General features: G+C 40.7%; 2 protein-coding genes across 4 annotated transcripts; one reads left to right on the forward strand and one right to left on the reverse strand.

Moving 5' to 3' along the window:
- Positions 1 to 297: 297 nt before the first annotated feature.
- Positions 298 to 6,342, reverse strand: LOC117772629 (inositol-tetrakisphosphate 1-kinase-like). 3 transcript variants are annotated; one of them, XM_034603913.1, is made up of 10 exons: positions 6,072 to 6,338; positions 5,266 to 5,290; positions 4,222 to 4,344; positions 3,479 to 3,596; positions 3,290 to 3,391; positions 2,924 to 2,964; positions 2,683 to 2,839; positions 2,343 to 2,410; positions 1,508 to 1,670; positions 298 to 1,435 (listed from the first exon to the last, which is right to left on the reverse strand). In XM_034603913.1, exons 1-10 carry the CDS (start codon positions 6,152 to 6,154, stop codon positions 1,293 to 1,295), a joined length of 1,023 nt encoding a protein of 340 aa, XP_034459804.1. In that variant the 5' UTR covers positions 6,155 to 6,338; the 3' UTR covers positions 298 to 1,292. The 3 variants fall into 3 exon arrangements, with proteins under 3 accessions (XP_034459804.1, XP_034459803.1, XP_034459802.1); XM_034603912.1 differs by having other exon boundaries at positions 2,674 to 2,839; positions 6,072 to 6,327; XM_034603911.1 differs by having other exon boundaries at positions 2,674 to 2,964; positions 6,072 to 6,342.
- Positions 6,343 to 6,718: 376 nt separating this feature from the next.
- Positions 6,719 to 11,263, forward strand: LOC117772631 (proteasome subunit alpha type-6-like). Its single transcript, XM_034603914.1, has 7 exons — positions 6,719 to 7,007; positions 7,645 to 7,739; positions 8,598 to 8,679; positions 9,052 to 9,207; positions 9,623 to 9,801; positions 9,892 to 9,986; positions 10,980 to 11,263. Exons 1-7 carry the CDS (start codon positions 6,932 to 6,934, stop codon positions 11,035 to 11,037), a joined length of 741 nt encoding a protein of 246 aa, XP_034459805.1. The 5' UTR covers positions 6,719 to 6,931; the 3' UTR covers positions 11,038 to 11,263.
- The last annotated feature ends 7,748 nt before the right edge of the window (positions 11,264 to 19,011 follow it).

Genomic DNA, 19,011 nt, shown 5'->3' on the forward strand with positions numbered 1-19,011 from the left:
GAGTAAGTCATTAGTTCCTCTTGATTTCTTTGGTGATAATGTAGAAACGGAGGATTGTGTTTTATTTGGCTCATGCACTGTTAAAACCAGACTGTTTGTGATGAACCAGGGTGACACGAATAAACCACAGAGGAGAGTGATTGTAAAATCTGCACGCCGACACATATGTCAGATTTTGTACTGCGTGTGGGTTAGTGTGTGTTGACGGGATGTGATGTACTTAGAGCTTACAAGGTCTAAAAGTGTCACCTCAGGTTCTCAGTCAGCTTTGCACTCTTATCTTAACAAGCCAAGGAGAAGCCAAGGAAGAGAGGGAAACACTAAAGCCATTTCTTTTCGTCTTTTGGTAACAGCAACACCGACAATAACGCTCTGTCGTGTTACTTCACTGTCATGTCAATTGTGTAAATAGCAGATATTATGGTTTTTAAGCCAAGGTTATAAGAAAAATGAAGTAATGGCGCCCCCAAGAGGACACTGGGTATAAATGCACATGATGCAGGATGAACAGGGTTACCACTGGAGGCCCACTTGACTGCAATAACACAATGTAGACTACAGCACATGTGAATGCAATAATTATTCAAATAATTCATGTATTTTAATATGTACTCAAAGTGCATCATGCAGTACTCATCTAGCAAATATACTCTCTCTTTTTTTCTACACAGCCAAGATTTAAAAAACATTTATGTATTTAAATGCTGGCAAAGTTGCCGGCCAACTTGTGTAAACACATAGTAATAAGGAAAAATAATCATTCAGCACTGTTGAGCTCACTGCTGTCTATTCCAAAGAGGAGACGAGATGTTTGTTCACATGGGAATAAATGAAAAATGAATGTACTGTAGTTTTCTTTTTATATAGAAGTGCAAAATGTATTTCCACAAAAATGTATCTCACAAACAAGCAGGAGAGATATAGGACATGTCTGTGGGTGGGGTCTGATATATACTGGGCATAGAGAACATTTCTAGAGACAGGAAAAAATACATTATAACAAAAACACCATTTGTAAAGTTACTGGCCAATCAGAGTGCTGTATTTTGTGCCTGCTGTATCTACTTATATGCTTACTGTCTATCAATAAACAGAAAGTGGTTTAAACCAGTATGTGTCGGTGTCAGTTTGGTTGATCCACTTGAATCTCTGGAATCATTACTGTTGTTTACAGCGGATACAGAGTAAAATCAAGCTCTGTTACACATTGTAAATAAATAATGAAGCAAAGTCTTTGAAACAGCTGATTTAGTTCCAAGCCAATCATCAATCACATCTGCTCCCAAGGCGACTTAAAGGCCGGCAGACGGACCACCTGCAGTCTGTGTTGTCTGAGGAGAGCTGGTGGCCCGGGGGCAGGCGGAGGTCTGTTTGTCTAACACTGTCTTGATGTGGCTGAGCAGGGAGGAGAAAAACTGTGGCACTCCCTCGTACCCTGGTGGAGAGAAGAGGGTGTCAGAATATCAGCGTGTCCGTGTGTGCCTGTGTCCGTGCAGCTGCAGTATACCTGGGAAGATGTTGATGTCGATGACAGTGAGGGTGTGTGTGTGTATGTTGATGATGACGTCCACGCCGAACAGGGCCATGCCCAGCTGAACCTGGAGCTCTCTGACCAGCGCGGCCACGGCCTGGGAGCTGAGAGGAGGCAGGCACGGCATCTGCTCGTCCAGCTTAGAGAAACAAAAATACATTTCAGGCTGCATTTCAGCCTACGTCTAATATAATATTACTGTCATTTATAACCATGTCAAAGCTGCTGAACATGCTTCTGTATCGTTACATGTGATCGAGGGACTATACTCCAACATTCTACGACTAAAAGTACAAAACAAATAGACAAAATTGTACTCAAGTAAAAGCAAAAGTACCACAACAACTTTTCTAATTCAGTTAAAGGAAGTACTTGCTTTTAAATAAACATAAAGTATTTGTACACGCAGAGTGCAACCTATTCCCTAATGCTACAACTATATCAATAATTGTTTATTTTTTGAAAATTCAGTCTCTGTCATACTATCACTTTAAAAAAATTTGAACATGCTAGGTACTGCATTGTAAAGATGTTGTGGAATACAACGTATAGGTATCTGCTGATATATATAGTGGACCTGAACATAAATCTACTTAAGTATAGTACATATACATGAAAAATGTACTTCAGTACAGCAATAAAGTAATTGTACTTTGTCACAATTCACCACTGCCATCTGGTGCCAGTGTTACTCCTCTGTAGACTGTATCTAAAATGGTTTAGGGGATGTGAAATTATATTTGGACACATGAAGAAGAACAGTCTGCTATAAGTCCAGTGTGGTTTGTCAGTTCTGATTTCTAATACTCACAGCTGTGAGATTAGAGTTGCACTCTGGCTTGGACACCTGGTGGCTGTTGAAGAAGATGGTTTTCCTGTCTGGAAGCAGAGAGAAACCAGAGCTACAGTGGATGCAGATATTGGGAAACAAAAAAAACACAGTAGAGGAGAGGGCCAGACAGCAGGACATGGCAGGACAGGACAAGGAAGAGAAGGAAAGAACAAGATAGAAATGGGGAAGGAGGGCAAAAGACAGAAGGTGAGGACAAAGCAAGAAAAAGAGAAGGAAAGTAAAGACCAGAGAGTAAAGGAAATGAAATGAAATAAACTATTCTGTGTGTGTTAGTGAGGTGCACACTAACCACAGGGACCTGAGGGGAAGTTCTTGAGGGAGGGTCTCTCTACGCAGAAGTGTTTGTCTCCCACCACGAAGACCTTGTGCAGAACCGCTCCGTGGTTGACGAAGCTCTGGAGCACACAGGGAGGATGGATATCAGCCAGATGGCCGGCACTGAAGATCAGAGACATCTGAAGAGATAGAGAGGGTGGACAGATGTTGAGAGAAAATAAACTAAAAATTTGTAAAATAAAAAACTTAATAAAACCCTTTACCTCATGGGAAAGTGAGCCATGTGCCACTCTGGTTTTGCAGACTGGAGTCAGCAGAGAAAGAGAGGAAATTATTCAGAGACTTTTTGAATTCAGTAGAGTGAGAAACATGATAACATTTACAACACTTTAACGTTAGCATGCCACTGACCATAAATCTAGTCCCAAAGAATCTGACTGCTGTCGTTTTTAAATGCAACAGATTAACTTTAAGGCTTCATTTATAGACAATGACCTCAGTGGTTATATATGCAGTCAATGAATCTATGTAACACAAATTATATACATATTATTACTATTATTATTTATAGGAACAAAATAAAGTAGGTACTAGGACAGTAAAAGGCCACAGACGAAGAGTGAACTGACTGAGGGGAAAGCTGAGGCCCTGAGACATCACAGTCTGCTTGATGGTCGACAGGTCAGCGGCACTGGGGACCTCTAGGTAAGGAGGGCTGCAAACATGCCAGTCTGTACAGAAATACATAGGAAAGGCAGGTGTTAACATCTGTACACGACAGTGAAGGACAGTAATTAGAACGTGAGGGTACCATTGACCTCGGAGGGAGTTGTGCAACTTGCTCATGATCATGTAAGACACAAATCTGTCCAGCAGCTGGGTCATCGCAGGCAGTGGGTCCAGGAGAACTGTACCAGGATGAGTTGACACATAGCTCTGTCATGCAAAAGAAAACATAACCACTGTCAGCATGAAAATATGAAACAGTGAATTGCTGATCATCAGCTAAATCTATCCATTTCTTTATCCATCTATCTATGAACACATTTGTTTCTAGAGCTCAAACTATTTATTGGTTGGCCCATATGACATTTATGTTTGCTGACATGTGCTGATATGTAAACATTTAATCTACAGAGTTAAAAATGCAAAAAAGATATACCTTACAAATGTAAATTCTATATCATTTACAAGTTCTATATACAGGCGTGTGTTATTTTTTTTATTTATATTTATTTTTAATTAAGTTTATGGTTAAACTGTCACATTGCAAGGCTCAATGTAATTTCTTTGTCATAAGGGTTTAATAAGTCGTTATTAAACCTTAGGAATCATTTTCAATTTAAAAAAAGCATAAACGCTGATATGTGTTGTATCAGAGGGTCTCCCTATTACTCACTAATATTGTTATTGGTCCCCAAAAATCCACATTGACTCTGATTGTTTTTTACCTGCATTGCATACATTGTATTTAATCTGTAATCGAGCCTGGACTCTGTCAGCAGCAGCAATAACAATCCTCCCTGAATAGCTCCAGCAGAAGTTACTTCTCCAGCCTTACCTGGAAGTTGGCGAGCAGCTGCTGTGATCGGCTGTCGTGCTCAGCCTCCACGATGACATCAGACAGCTTGTGAACGATGACATTGAAGGGTCCCTGGGGTATCAGCGGCTGAGTGAGGTCAATCTGCCACGGATGAAACACTCATTTACACCCTATTTAGTCCTTTTAGAACTCCATACTTAAAAGTCCCGAACCTTCGAATCTCCCCTTACATATTTGTGAATTTTTATAAATGATACAGTAAATCTAAAATGCCTCTCTGCACATAAAAGTCATGGCAGCACAACATATTTACTGTAACGTGTTTGTGCTCTTACTGTCTGGTCACACAGACCCTCACTGATGCTGCTGAGCTATGGACAGGGTTCTCAGTTTTTATCTCTGACCTGGAAAAGTACACATCAACACTCTGTACATAGCAGCATGTATCTGTGAAGTCATGAATCAACAGTGTTGAATGTGCTATAGAGGTTGATTGAGGCTGTGTGTCTTCTCTGCAATGGTAACTTTACTGAGCAGGTACAAACAGACAGCCATTGTTGAGGGTTTGCTACAAGCCAAATGTAAGAGGCGGAGGCAGGTGGCTGTGACATGGATTACTAAAGTTGTCGACGTCTGTATATGACACTTGTGTGTGTTTCTCTGTGGATGCTTTTTCTAACTATTTCCACTATTTCTTCTCTAACCTATGTTTTTCCGGCTGTGTGTGTGTTATGGCAAGTGTACAAAGACCTTTTATATGCATTCAGAAATATTCTCTTAAACACACACACACACATATTCATATTGATTTCATATATGACTCACAAACTCCCATATTTATCGATACTCATTTGCAGTTTATAATTTTAATTGTTTTTATCCTTGTTGAGTCTGAGATTCTATTGTTTTATTGTTTTATTTCATTTTATTTAGTTGCTGCTTCAGCAAAGTTTTTAGATTCTAGTGTTCTATCCCATTGCTCAGTACTTAGTTTCGTTCCCTTTCATGCACCTCATGTTTTGGAATGACAATAAACCTTCTTGAATCTTGAAAAGCACTCACCTCCACCACTTCCACTCCATGGACCCTGCAGGGAAAAATACAGAAATCTTTTATACTTATTTAAATTTGAATGGTGATGTTTACACAGGGTTGAAAACATAAACAAGGCTTCTCATGCAATATTAAATCCTTGTATTATTTATATATTTTACTGCTAACATAATGAATGTATACACTAGATCTTGACTGTCCTTACAAAAGTTATTCTCAAACATTCCCAAACTAAGAAAATGTGTATATTTGTCATTCTTTCTCTGGCATTTTTATGGTGTGACATACATTTATGTTTACATGTTATGTTTAAGTTCTATATAGAGGCATATGTTGTTGTTTTTTAAAATCTATTTATAATAACGTTTATGGTTAAACTGAACAATTGATCATTAGCAACATCTATTTCTATATCTATCAATATACAGATTTATATATCTAGACCACAAACAATTTATTTGTTGGCTGTTAAGAATTGGCCAATATGAGCCTTGCACAGACATATCGGTGTCGACATTTATGTTTGCTGATATGTGTTGCTGTTTTATCTGTATTTATAATAAAGTTTATGGTTAAACGGTAGCAGGGCTTAATGTAATTTCTTTGTCATAAGGGTTTAGGAATCAGTGCCATTTAAAAATATATGTATATCAGCCAATATACATTGGTATCAGAGGATCTCCCTATTACACAAACACACACACACACAGACACAGACACAGACACACACTCACACACACACACACACACAGACACACACGCACACACGCACACACGCACACAGAATAAGCCAAAAAGAAAATAAATCAACTTACCCACAGAAATCTCTAAATGCATTCAGGTTCATCCTCCTTCGTTTCTTGTCACTGAGACAGAAGCCCACCCTGCGGCCTGACATGAGGCTGAGAGAATGAGTGAGGGGCCAAATGACAGCAGAGACACAGACCCTCCCTCCCTCCCCCTCACTCTGAGCTCACACCCCCTTCAATCTAGTCCCAGTGTGTTTGATATGAAGGTATAAGAAGAAGAAGCAGACCTGCTTCAGGTGTGTGACAGTAGTCGTCGTGGAAAGAGAGAGGGCCAGTTTAACTGGTAGAGTCACTTGACTTCCTTATTGCTGCTATTTCAACAGGAGAGGGAGACACACACGCACAGAGACACACACACGTTTGTACTTCTATCTTAGTGAGGACACTCGTTGACACATTCCCTAGCCCCTTACCCTAACCTTAACCATCCGAAGTAAATGCCTAACCCTAATCCTAAACCTAATCCTAAACCTAATTCTAACACTAAAATCAAGTCTTAACCCTGCCCATTGAAAAAGTGATCAAAGGTCAAAATGTCCTCACTTCCCAAAAATGTCCTCACTCTGTGCGGTCCATGCTTAAAATGGTCCTCACAAAGGTACAGGAACACACAAATACACACACGCGCGCGCGCGCGCGCGCACTCAGGCCTCACACATAGAGAACAACAAGTGAAAGAGAAAGTAAAATAATCTGTGAGGAAACGGCTCCATTATTCTGCTGATAGTTCAGCTGCTGCTAACACACACTCTTTCCTCTCATCTAACTCTAGTAAACGAAGAAGAAAGGATCATCGATCATTGATCTGGATATAAAGAGACTCGAGGAGCTGCTGTTAAGTTCACCTGAGGTCACGATTATAAACAATGTCGCGCGGTTCAAACGCAGGCTTCGACCGACACATCACCATCTTCTCACCGGAGGGCCGCCTCTACCAAGTGGGTAAGAAACACGAGTCCGTCCTTCCAGTCCTGGAGCAGGTTTACTGCACACTACTGCTACTGTTACACAGCTTTACATTGCTACTGCTCATTCACACAGATCCACACACTTATGATGTGGCTGGATGATCAGATATTAAAATAAAAATCTGTCCTCACAGGCAAACCTTAAATTTCACTCCACAGCTCACAAGTGCTGTTTTGGCTCCTTAAAAGTGCCACATCCTTTACTATGTTACATACAGTACCGTCTGTCAGTTTACATACACATCTTAGCTCATTCATATTTTCTTCATAGTACTCATATTTTTGCTAGTTTTTTGTTTTTGTATTTCTCCTTTAATTAACCAGGAAGGTCACATTGAGATACAATATCTCTTAAAACCACAGAGTGCTGGTCAATTAAAACACTAAAACTAGAGTAATTCTTGAAACACATTTAAATTCACTAGATCCAGACAGGGTGAGGATTCTAAGTTCAGTGAGTCTTGCAGTTTAGTCCAATTGGTGAATGAAAGTCAAAGTGAGATTGACTGAGCTCTGTTCTGGCAGAGAAAGAAAGAGAGAATGATTTCATACCACGACATGAAGTTTATTCTCTTCTCTTCTGTCTCATTGTTACATTTGCTGTCCTGCAGAATATGCCTTCAAAGCCATCTCCCAGAGCGGCCTGACATCAGTGGGGATCCGCGGGACAGACACCGTGGTGGTGATTACACAGAAGAAAATACCCGTAAGGCAACACACACACACATACACATACACACACACACACACACACACACACACACACACACAGACATTCATTTGGATGCTGATGATCAGAGTTGAAGCGAAACAGTGAAGCCTGATAGAGTCATGACTCTAGCGTTGTGATGACTTGACAAACAAATATATGAACAAGACACTGCTGTAATGCTGCAAATAGTCACATCACCATGCCAGAGACAGAATGGAGATTTGGCCCGCATCCCACATCCAGCCCACTTACTGCGTGGAATGATGGAACCTGGGCGGTCCGCTGTTTGCCAGATCTGGGCCACAAGGAAGCCGTAGCAACACCGCATGTCAACTAAATGGGCCAAAGGTGGCCCAAATTAGTTTTGTGCTAATTGGACCATTAACACCATTTGCCACATGGGCCACTTTAGGTTCACATCCAGATTACACCTTTCCTAGAGCTCTGCATGTTTGCCAAAGGCCGGTGGCTCGAACCCTGGCTCCTCCAGTTTGCATCCCGAAGTGTCCTTGGGCAAGATACTCAACCCAAAGTTCCCCCCCGACGGCCATCCCAACTGTGTGGGTGACGTGATAGAAAGAGTGGTGCATATACAGTAGTCGCGCTGTGTGAACCTGTGTGTGAACGGGTGAATGTTGTTGCAGTGGTTGATAAGACTTGAATTTTCCATTTACAATTTCATTTTTGCAAACTTTAATTAAACATTTTAGTCATCCCGTCTCAATGTCACTGTCTGATCTCACTAATTATGGACGTCAGTAAACCTGAGTGTTGACAAATACTATTATGTTAGTTAGTTAGTACAACATCATTTTACAAGGTGAATGTGACTGTGACGTTTCTCACCTGCAGGACAAGCTGCTGGACTCGTCCACCGTGACCAACATGTTCAAATTAACCCCTCGCATCGGCTGTGTGATGACTGGAAACGGTGGTGTGTATTCAGCACAAACACCACACATCCCCGCACATGTCACTGTCAAACTTTGATAGAACGTTCATGAACCAATGTTACAGGGGTTGAGATGACTTTGTTTCAGTTCACGATGGAAAGCCAAGTGTTTTTCTGTTCCGCTTAATGAAGATTATAACAATTCACCCCCCCCATAAATCCATTAGATCTTCAACAGAGTCCGGCTGGTGGATTATTGTGTTTATGAGGCTGTAGAAATCAGTTATTTGTCTTGGGGATTTTCTTATTCACTAACTATTATTACCCTGAAATCTAGAAGATTATATAGATTCGATTTTTATCAAAGGTAATGCATGCCGTGTGTAATGATCCCACCTCCTGTGTCTTGTGCAGGGGACAGTCGTTCTCAGGTTCACCGGGGACGGGTGGAGGCAGGAGAGTGGAAATATAAGTTTGGTTATGACATCCCCACAGACGTGTTGTGTCGAAGGTTGGCTGAAATCTCCCAGGTCTACACACAAAATGCTGAGATGAGACCTCTGGGCTGCTGTGAGTGTTAAACTGCTCATTCTGTACTTCAGCAGAAGATTGTTGATTGTTTTCTTCCTTTTTGATTTTCCTTGCCATTGATGACCTTACTCCAAAACCTGTGTTGTTTTCTGATTGTTCAGATTCAAGTAAAAAGTAGAAGAGGCCTGACCGATATATCACCAGGTTGATAATATTGGCCGATATGAGCCTTTCACAGACAAATCTGTGTCGGTTTATGCGTTTTTTCGGAATGCAGATATGTGCCGATATGAGAACTTTTATTTTGCAGATTTTGTATCTATAGTTATTTATTATAAAGCGTATAGTTAAACTGTAAAATATGTTTTATATATATATATCAGCCAATATATCTGCGTTGTTTTCTTTCCTCAAAGGACCATATGTTCTTCTCATATGTTCCTGTGTGTCTCAGGCATGATGCTGGTGGCTGTCGACCCGCAGCAGGGACCTGTCCTGTTTAAGTGTGACCCTGCAGGTTACTACTCCGGCTTCAGAGCCACAGCAGTCGGGGCCAAGCAGACGGAGGCCAACACTTACCTGGAGAAGAAACTTAAGAAAAAGCCTGATCTGACCCACGACAGGACAGTGCAGGTGCAGAGAAAAGACAAGACAGAAGTATGTATTGTGTGTGTATATAAGCTACTAATCACACACACTTTACCTTCCCCTGTGTCTTTACAGTTGGCTATATCGTGTCTGTCCTCTGTCCTGTCTATGGACTTCAAGGCCATTGAACTGGAGGTTGGTGTGGTCACCAAAGAGAATCCTAAGTTCAAGTGAGTGGAGTCACTCATCAGTTCATCTCTATAAACAGATTCTGCTTGTGAATATGCCGAAACTGTCGGTGAGGGACAAGATTTTTGGGGCTGGAAGATTTCTGGTTTCTGTCTGTAGACTGACCGATGACCACGGGTAGACAGTCTGTGTGGAGAGCAGAAGAGATGCGACATATTGACTGAAATGCATCGGCTATCAACAAGTGCTTTACATTAAATTCAAAAGGCATCATGATTAATTGATAAAGTAAAACGAAACAAAAAGAAGCATCTAAAAGAAATTAAAGGAGTTTCATAGAGAATAAAAATAATTAAATTTAAAATAAATAAAAAGAGTGAAAGTAACAGTACAGTGTAAGACTTGATGAAAGGCAGTGTCAAACAGGAACGTTTTCAGCATTGATTTAAAAGAACTAAGAGTTGCAGAGGACCTGCAGTTCTCTGGGAGCTGGTTCCACATATGTGGAGCATAGAAACTGAACGTAATCATTACGGAGCAGATCAGAAATTGATTATGTCCCTTAACCATTCATTGAGCCAAAATGTCGTCTGGACCTAAACCACCTACAATAAGTGTCACTGTTTGTGTTTTGTGATGAGAAAGATTTGAGTCATGAGCTAAAAGAAACTCGTCAGACTGTAAACAGTGTACGGGGAAGGAAAGACAGAGACCGACACAACAAGGGACAACTACTGCTCTGAACTTCATGGGTGTAATGTTGAGTTTTGGATTTCATATTGATAGTCTGATATTGAATTTTTTCCCACAATGAAGCTCATTCTTACACAGAATCCGAACCTCAGTGAATTGACTTTTGAATAGATCTGAATGTTCATGTGATTAATGTATTAATTTATGTTGGAGGAGTTAACACTGCCATGTCTAACTTGCATTTTCTGTCTCGTCTTTTCACTTCTTACATTTTCTTTTCCCCTCTGCCTCTGCCTCTCATTCCCATTTTCACTTTTCTCCTCTACCCCTCCTTCCTGCAGGATGCTGTCGGAGGCAGAGATAGAAGCCCACCTGGTCGCCATAGCAGAACGCGAGTAAAGTTGCCGTTAACATGCAGCAGACCACGAATCATCATATTTCATTGCCACTGTGTTTGACTTAGCAACAGAGCAGGAAGTTCAACCATGAAGAAACTGAAGCACGTTGGATTCACAGCAACTTACCAAACATTTCCTCTGGGATTTATTTCAATGTCCAAACATGACGTTTAAATTCTGATCCGGCTCATTAAACTCTTTTTACAGCTTTAGCTTTTTCTTGGATGTGAACAGACTTTTTTGTCATACAGCTTAATTTAACACAGTATGTTTCTAACACCGACCGTTGTAAAGATGCAATAAAAATTCAATTTCAAACCCTTTAAATACTACTGTCAAAATAAACTACAACAGAAAGGGTACTTTGAAATATTGTACTGTTTTGTTAAAAAAATGTTGTGAATTTGTGAGATACTTTATAAATTCACCAAATGTGTCCAGATTAACAACACTCCCCTTGTTGAACAGAAGGTGGCATCAGTGAGACATTACCTGAAGTCAGTTGATAGGCTTGTAGCAGCTCTGTCCCAGCTCTGAATCTACAAATTGTTCCACTTCGATCATATGCGTGTGGACACGTGTCCATGGACATGAATCAGGTCCGGTGGATTTCATATAAAGACAATTGAAGAATACTTTCACAATAGGAGAGGAACATAATGTGAATGTGTTTATTTATTGTAGCAGAGGTAATAGTTTGCAATACATGCAATACATGTGGCACCTTGTAGTGTTTGTCCAGTTAGATGTGTGTTGCTCCAAGTTGCTTCATGTAACCACTGGGGGGCACTGTTGTCTCTGCCTATAACTCCCCCTGAGTATTCCATAACAGAATTCACCGTTTCTCTGTGTACTTTGCTATTTACGGAAAACTATTTTGGCTTGTGTAAACAGCTAAACTTCCAAGTCTTCCAGAGACTGCCTTCGTGTGCGTGTGCGTCTCAGACAGACAATCTTGGCATGACATCTTGTTATGTGTGCCTCTGCGTGGGTGTGCATGTCCGTCACTGAGTTTCCACCACGGTGACCGACCATGGTGACCCACCACTGATCTGAGGATGCGGATGTCTGTCTATTTCAATTAATGGATGTTACGAGCAGTCTGAATGCACACACACGAACACACACACATGCACACACATATACAGACATATAATGACGGAGAACAACAATGTGAGTCAACTTTTATTTAATTTAAAGCACACTGTGGGAATAAAATGCACATAAATCCTATTGCTTCTTAGGATCGACACTACATCAAATGAAGCTGTTATATATCATTCTAATATTCTAAATTTATTCATTTAGGAAGTTGTTTTCATTCTTACTTACCTGCAAGGCAATCACTGTTTGCATCACATCAATCTACTGAAGTTTGCATACACTTAACAGCTTGTCCCAGCCTGGTCAGACCATATCATAACTTTACAATAGTGAGTCACTGTATCGTCCAGTCCCCGCTGAAGAAAAAGCACTGCTCATTATGAATTGTGTATTATAACCTCTCCTCTTATAAACACAACAATGGATGAAGCTCTTGGCAGGTGATCACCAGCACTGTCCTTTCAAAGGCAGAGAAAATTGACATATTGCAGCTTTATTTGACCTTCATCCTCTAATGTAGAATTGAATTAGATTTTTTATATTGAGATTTTTTGACTTTATTTTAAATGATCTTTTTTTTACATTATATTCTCTATGACATTGACTTATTGCATTGCTGAGCTGCCCTGTCCTTCTCTCAACACGTTTCATTGTACCGCTGACCCTGTGTTAACATATGACTAATAGAACTTGAAACGTTCAAAAAGTTTAAAATAAAACAAATTGTTAATAAAACAAAATGGCCTGATGAATCACAAATACAGACGTCTGATACTTAGAGGAGGTTGAATAGTGGATCGTCAGCGTATTGGCAGACACAATTAGGATTTAGGTTTAGAGGCTGGTGTCAGTGACTCTCAGCAAGAGCAGCAAAAAGCCCTGCTAGTCTCCTTAAAGCTACTAGAGAAAGACGGCCCTGAGGTACATTGATAGGCCTCTTAACTTAATTCTTTCTCTCTTGACCACTTTACCTCGCTGGCCTGAGCATATAGGTGAAGAAAGGTTGTAAGTGCAGCTTAAAGCCAAGTACGTGCACCCACAGAAACAACAGGATATGGTCAGATGCTAACTGGCCTTTTGCAAACAATGGAGGAGACCCAGAGAGACGTTGACGTGCAACTGGAGGTGTGCAATGGTTGTGTCTTCACCGTCCTGTGTGGTGCTGCAGACACAGGATAACCTGCAGGGGGGAAAAGCAGAGCCTTTGTTAGGACCATCAGTCGTGCACTTTGCACAGGAGCAGAGAAAACATGGAGGATAGACGCAGAGGTCAGCGAGACATCACACTGCAGTCGTCCAGAGTTGTTTACAGGGGCAGTGCAGCAATCAGTACACCATGTCACCATGTTGTCACAGGGATCAAACCGGTGGTCAGAGCGCTGTATGTGATGTTGTCCGCACTCAGACATGGAGCTGGAGAAGTGCAGCTTGTTCGTGTGGAAATTGTTTTCACCAGCTGGCTTCTGCTTTGCTTTTTCACAGCAGACATTTTGACCTGTCACAGTCGGAAATTTTTCTTTCTGATGACGTTTACAATGGCTGTGTTCAGTCCAAGTGTCCCAGTGAGCCAGTCACAGACGTGATTATCCATTTAGTGATACATCAAGATATAACCTGTGGTGAAGAAGGCCTCTGCACATGCTTTACATGTTGCTGAGGCATCACCACACACATTTGTTGAATTCATTAGCTGCCAAGTATCTGGAGCAGAAAACAGTTATAAATACCATTAACTCTATAAAAGCACTAACCTATTAGAACTACTTTCATCTTACACAATGCATCTTTACTAGTAATAGACGGTAGTCCCTGATAATTTAAAACCATATTACGTACTTATCTTTATGTTGATTTAACTATTCCCACAAATAAAAACTGTTACTTTTAGCTGCACATAATTTAAACTGGGACTGGGTAATAAAACAATATCAATAATGCTTGCAATATAATTTTCATCACTACAACAAAAGTCCAATATCTGTATATATATCACTTAACCATTGTGTAAGCACAGTGAGGAGGTATCACACATAATTGATCTCCCTCAGATTTGTAAAATGTTTTGCTGTTGATCAACTGTTTGTCGTTCTCTGCTCATAAAGAAGAGTTTAAAACCACAACTGTCATTCAGGAGCAGAATTGTGTATTTAAACTTAACAGAAATTATAATCTGACATTTATTGTGATAATTATTAAGAACAACTGATATTTACATTTTCATCTTGATATAACTTTTGACCGTGTTGTCCAGCCCTAATTCAAAACTGATTAATATTGAAATACTATACTATACTTTTCTGTTTTAGCACTAAGTTTTTAATTTGCAAATAAGTTTTCAAATTCAAAATCTAATCTACGCTCGGTGAATCTAATCAACCACTACCACTTCCATCTCCCCCATGGCTTTACCTCCCCCGCCTCACCCCTCCATTCATACCACTTTTCGTCTCCCACCCTGTTGTCGCTCCCCAAATCATGACCTGCATTTACCTGACCATAACTTGTACCTGCACCTGTTCAGCACCTCCCCACCCAAACTCCTCACATGGCACAACTCCACTCCACATTCTCCTTCCTCTCCCCAATCACCCCCTCACTCACCCCCTCACTCACTCCCTCCCTCCCTCCCTCCCTCCCCTGATATGAATAGTTGACCCGGTGGCTGGTGTCTCCTGGTACTGGGACTGCCTGCCTAGCTGAATGGGCCAAGAGCATCGGGAAGCCAGGGCCCTTTGTGTGTGTGTGTGTGTGTGTGTGTGTGTGTGTGTGTGTGTGTGTGTGTGTGTGTGTGTGTGTTTGTATGTGTGTGTGTGTACGTGTACGTGTATGTGTATATATGTGTGTTTATGTGTGTGTGTGTGTGTGTGTGTGTGTGTGTGTGTGTGTGTGTGTGTGTGTGTGTGTGTGTGTGTGTGTGTACGTGTTGGGTCACGGCGTGGGGATTAGGTGTGTGTGAGTGATTGAGGGTGACAGCGGTCCTAGCATTAGGGGCCCTGTGGCAGATTTTGCAGGCCTGTTTTAGACACACTAAGCTGGATTTACCAGCAGCAGTGTGTCAGCAGTGATGCAGCCAGCCTGGACCTCCTACAGAACACACACACACACACACACACACACACACACACACACACACACACACACACACACACACACACATGCACTCAAACACACACACATACATAGACCCTTGTGAACTATGACCCCACCTATCTAAAGTCATGTAACCTGTCTGACCGCCGCATCATCCCTGTCTTCCGTTCATTTATATGCTTCCTGTTGTAGTAACAGGTAGAAATGTCCCTCTGCTGTAAATGTGCTGAGCCACTATAAACTCTGTGATGCATGTCGTCCATTGTAGCAGGAACTAAGCATCAAAAGAAACTTTATCACTGAGTCACACCACAATGAAACTTTGCACAGACTTTCAGTCATTTAAATGGACAGTCAGTGGTTTCCCTATCAGTGTTGTAAATGTCAATGCAATGAAACTTTAACATGTATTTACATTGTTTACCACAACATATACTCTTAAAGTTGAAGGAAGCACTGTGAGCGAATGCTCCAAAGTGGAGGAGGCTATCATTTTAATCGATATTCATTAAATAATTCAACTCTAAAGTAAAAGTCATGTTGCAAAGGCCAAGCTGTGTAACATGCAGTCAGTTGTTTCAATTAAATAGTGTAACTGTCGGTTCTGTAATTTGCTCAGCAAATCTGTGAGCTATCAATCTATCAATATTGATTATGGAAACCCTCTCCTCTGCCTTTCTTGATTGACTAGACAACACAAAGACTGTCAGGGTGTGTGACATATCATTTTGATTTTAAACTTCTCGAAAAGTTCAAATAAAATAATGTGCATTTCACTATATCATCTACGCTGAGTATGTGGGGCCAAATTGGGTATGCAAATGCAGAGGGTATGTGAGGCCACTGTGGTCCCATGTGTCTGCACACACACACATAACGATGCTCGATTGTGTATTTCATTGTGGACTGCGAATGTTTGTGTGCAAACCTTTTGTCAATGTGTGAGTGTGTGTACACCGGTGTGTGTGTGTGTGTACTCGCTCCCAGATCTCTGTTACAGCCTGTCCATTGTGAAGGAGAGTGTTGAGCAAGATCCTGACCCACCGCGGGTACTAATCAGACGCATTCCTTGGGATTAAACGGCCAATTAACAATAAGGGAACCATTGTAGCCCTGTCTCGTTTTGCGTCACAGTTAAAGGGTTTTGCGCGTGTGTATGTGTTGCAGAGAGTGCATGTTTGAGTGTGCGAGTAACAGTGTGTGCGTGCACTGTGCTTTTTGTGCACAAAAAGCACTCTGTGACTTTCTGTCATCAGGTTGCACTTGTGTGTTTGCAGGTTTCTTAATGAACATGCACGCTATAGTCATAAGTGAGACTACAATTAGGCTTGGTATTGTGTGCAACTTAAAACAAATCATGCTGCAACTAAAGTGAGAGGTGGTGCATTATGGGTCTTGCATGCTGCAGGTTGCAAGTCACAAGATGTGTGTGTATGTTTGACACTGTTCTTAAGGATGGGTCATTCCCAGGCACTTTATTAAGGCACCTGGCCTTACATTTAGACAGTAATGCAAACAAAATATACATAACTCTATTCTATTCTGCACTGGTGTATGGTTTTGTGTGCTGCTGTTGTATGTCTTGTGTGTGTGTGTGTGTGTGTATGCAAACTAATGCATATAAGTGTGTTTTCGGTATCCATGTGTGTGTCTGTGTGTGGGGGGTGTGTGCATCAGTGTGGCACGTGTCAGAGTGTGGCGGAGGATAAGCGAGGCTCAGGGCCTGTTGCTCCACTTCCATGATTACTACTGCTGTCTGCTGCCATATGGGGTGGTGGGGGTGCAGGTGGTGTAGGGTGCAAGCTACTGTATCACGCTATACACCCACCCACCCACCCACACACACACACACACACACACACACACACACACACACACACACACACACACACACACACACACTCAATCTCACCCCACCCACCTCCACCCGAACCAGTTATGCCCTTCCACACCAGCACATCACCATGCATATGCTGCTGGAGCACATGCCCAGAGGAGGAGAAACACACACACTCACACACAAGCACACACACACACACACACACACACACACACACACACACACACACACACACACACACACACACACACACACACACATACACACATTCTTCAACTTGTTAAAACAAAGCTGATATGTGCATTGATGCATGGTATGTATTGCTCCTTACCCATACACCTGGCTGCCTAATTAATCAACTAACAATAATAATAATAATAACAATAATAATAACAATAATAATAATATTATTAATATTAATATTAATATTATTAATAATAATAATTATATCAGATATATATAATTCCTATTATTCTTATTATATTGGTTTTATTGTTGTCATTATTATTATTGTTGTTGTTACTATTGTATTTATTCTAGTAACTAAATACAGATTACATAGCCTACATACAAGGATTCTGACGTACATACTATGTAACAAATTAAAAGAATAATTCATTCAAAATTTCCCTTAAAAACATATTTTTTGTCTGATATTTTTACCAATATTGAAAAATCACGACAGTTGTTGTATGTAATGATTTATTATTAAGTGACTAACGAAATTTGCCTCATAAATAATAGTTTGAACCATATATTTCTCTTTTTGTTTTTCTCTCTTTTTTTCTCTCTTCTCTCTTTCTCTTTTTATGTTAGATTTTCTTTATTATATTTTAAGTAGTTAAAAAATTGTCTGGACATGCAAATACTGCACTTGTTCATCTTATCTTGTTACAAGTGTATGAGTATGAGGGCGAGAACAGGTGTTAACCTGCTAAAGCCCCAGACAGTGGTCAATGAGGGGGCTAAATGATGACAGTTACAGTAACACACACACACACACACACACACATACAGTACACACACACACACACACACACACACACACACACACACACACACACACACACACACACACACACACACACACACACACACACAGCATGCAGACCCCACCTGCTGCTGTCTGCAGTGGATTAGAGATCTGTCTACCCTCAGAAGACAGCAGGACACACACATGCACGCAGCAGGGGGTCAGCGGTCTGTGAAATAGATGGAGATGCCGGCCAGACATTATTTTCAGATGAACTCATGTTTAAACTGATGCACACGCCTCTTTCACATCCAAATTATGTCTCCATTGTAAAGCACTTTGGGACAATGTTGAGAAAAGTGTTTCATAGATAAAGTTTAACTAGCATTGCTTAGAGAAAACAAAGACAAATGTTCTATCTGTAGAACATGAGTTGTCTTACATAATCACTTCATTGATTATTCGGCCCTCCTGGGAGACATCAGGCCTTTAAGCGTTGGAACCATTGTTAGTCGCTGGTTTTCTCTAAATTCATCACAAAGAGGTATGTGGTGGCATTCTCCTGCTGCAGACCTGACACGTCTTCAATCTGAGTTTATCAAATTGAGTTTTCTTTCTTTTAAAATTAGGTTTAAAGAATAAATGTCAGAAATATGACTTTACTTATAATAACATTTAGGAGAATTATTTTAAGTATGAGAACGACCTAATTACAAAGACATTGTCATACAACTAACTCTTATAGTCGGTATGAAAACCTGGTAGAAAATTAAAAGTAACCTGCAAATCGAGGTCACTGTTTTTGGTGCATATAAAACATATTTATCATAAAATATAATATTATTACATCTGTATATCTAATGTCTGAGAATTCTAAACAATATTAATCAATGTTATTAATGTAATTAAGCTTTTAATATAGTGTAGGCAACAACTCCACCTGTTAGTTGGATTTTCATGTGTGTGTG

Source organism: Hippoglossus hippoglossus, chromosome 13 (genome assembly GCF_009819705.1).
Source record: "Hippoglossus hippoglossus isolate fHipHip1 chromosome 13, fHipHip1.pri, whole genome shotgun sequence".
NCBI lineage: Eukaryota > Metazoa > Chordata > Actinopteri > Pleuronectiformes > Pleuronectidae > Hippoglossus > Hippoglossus hippoglossus.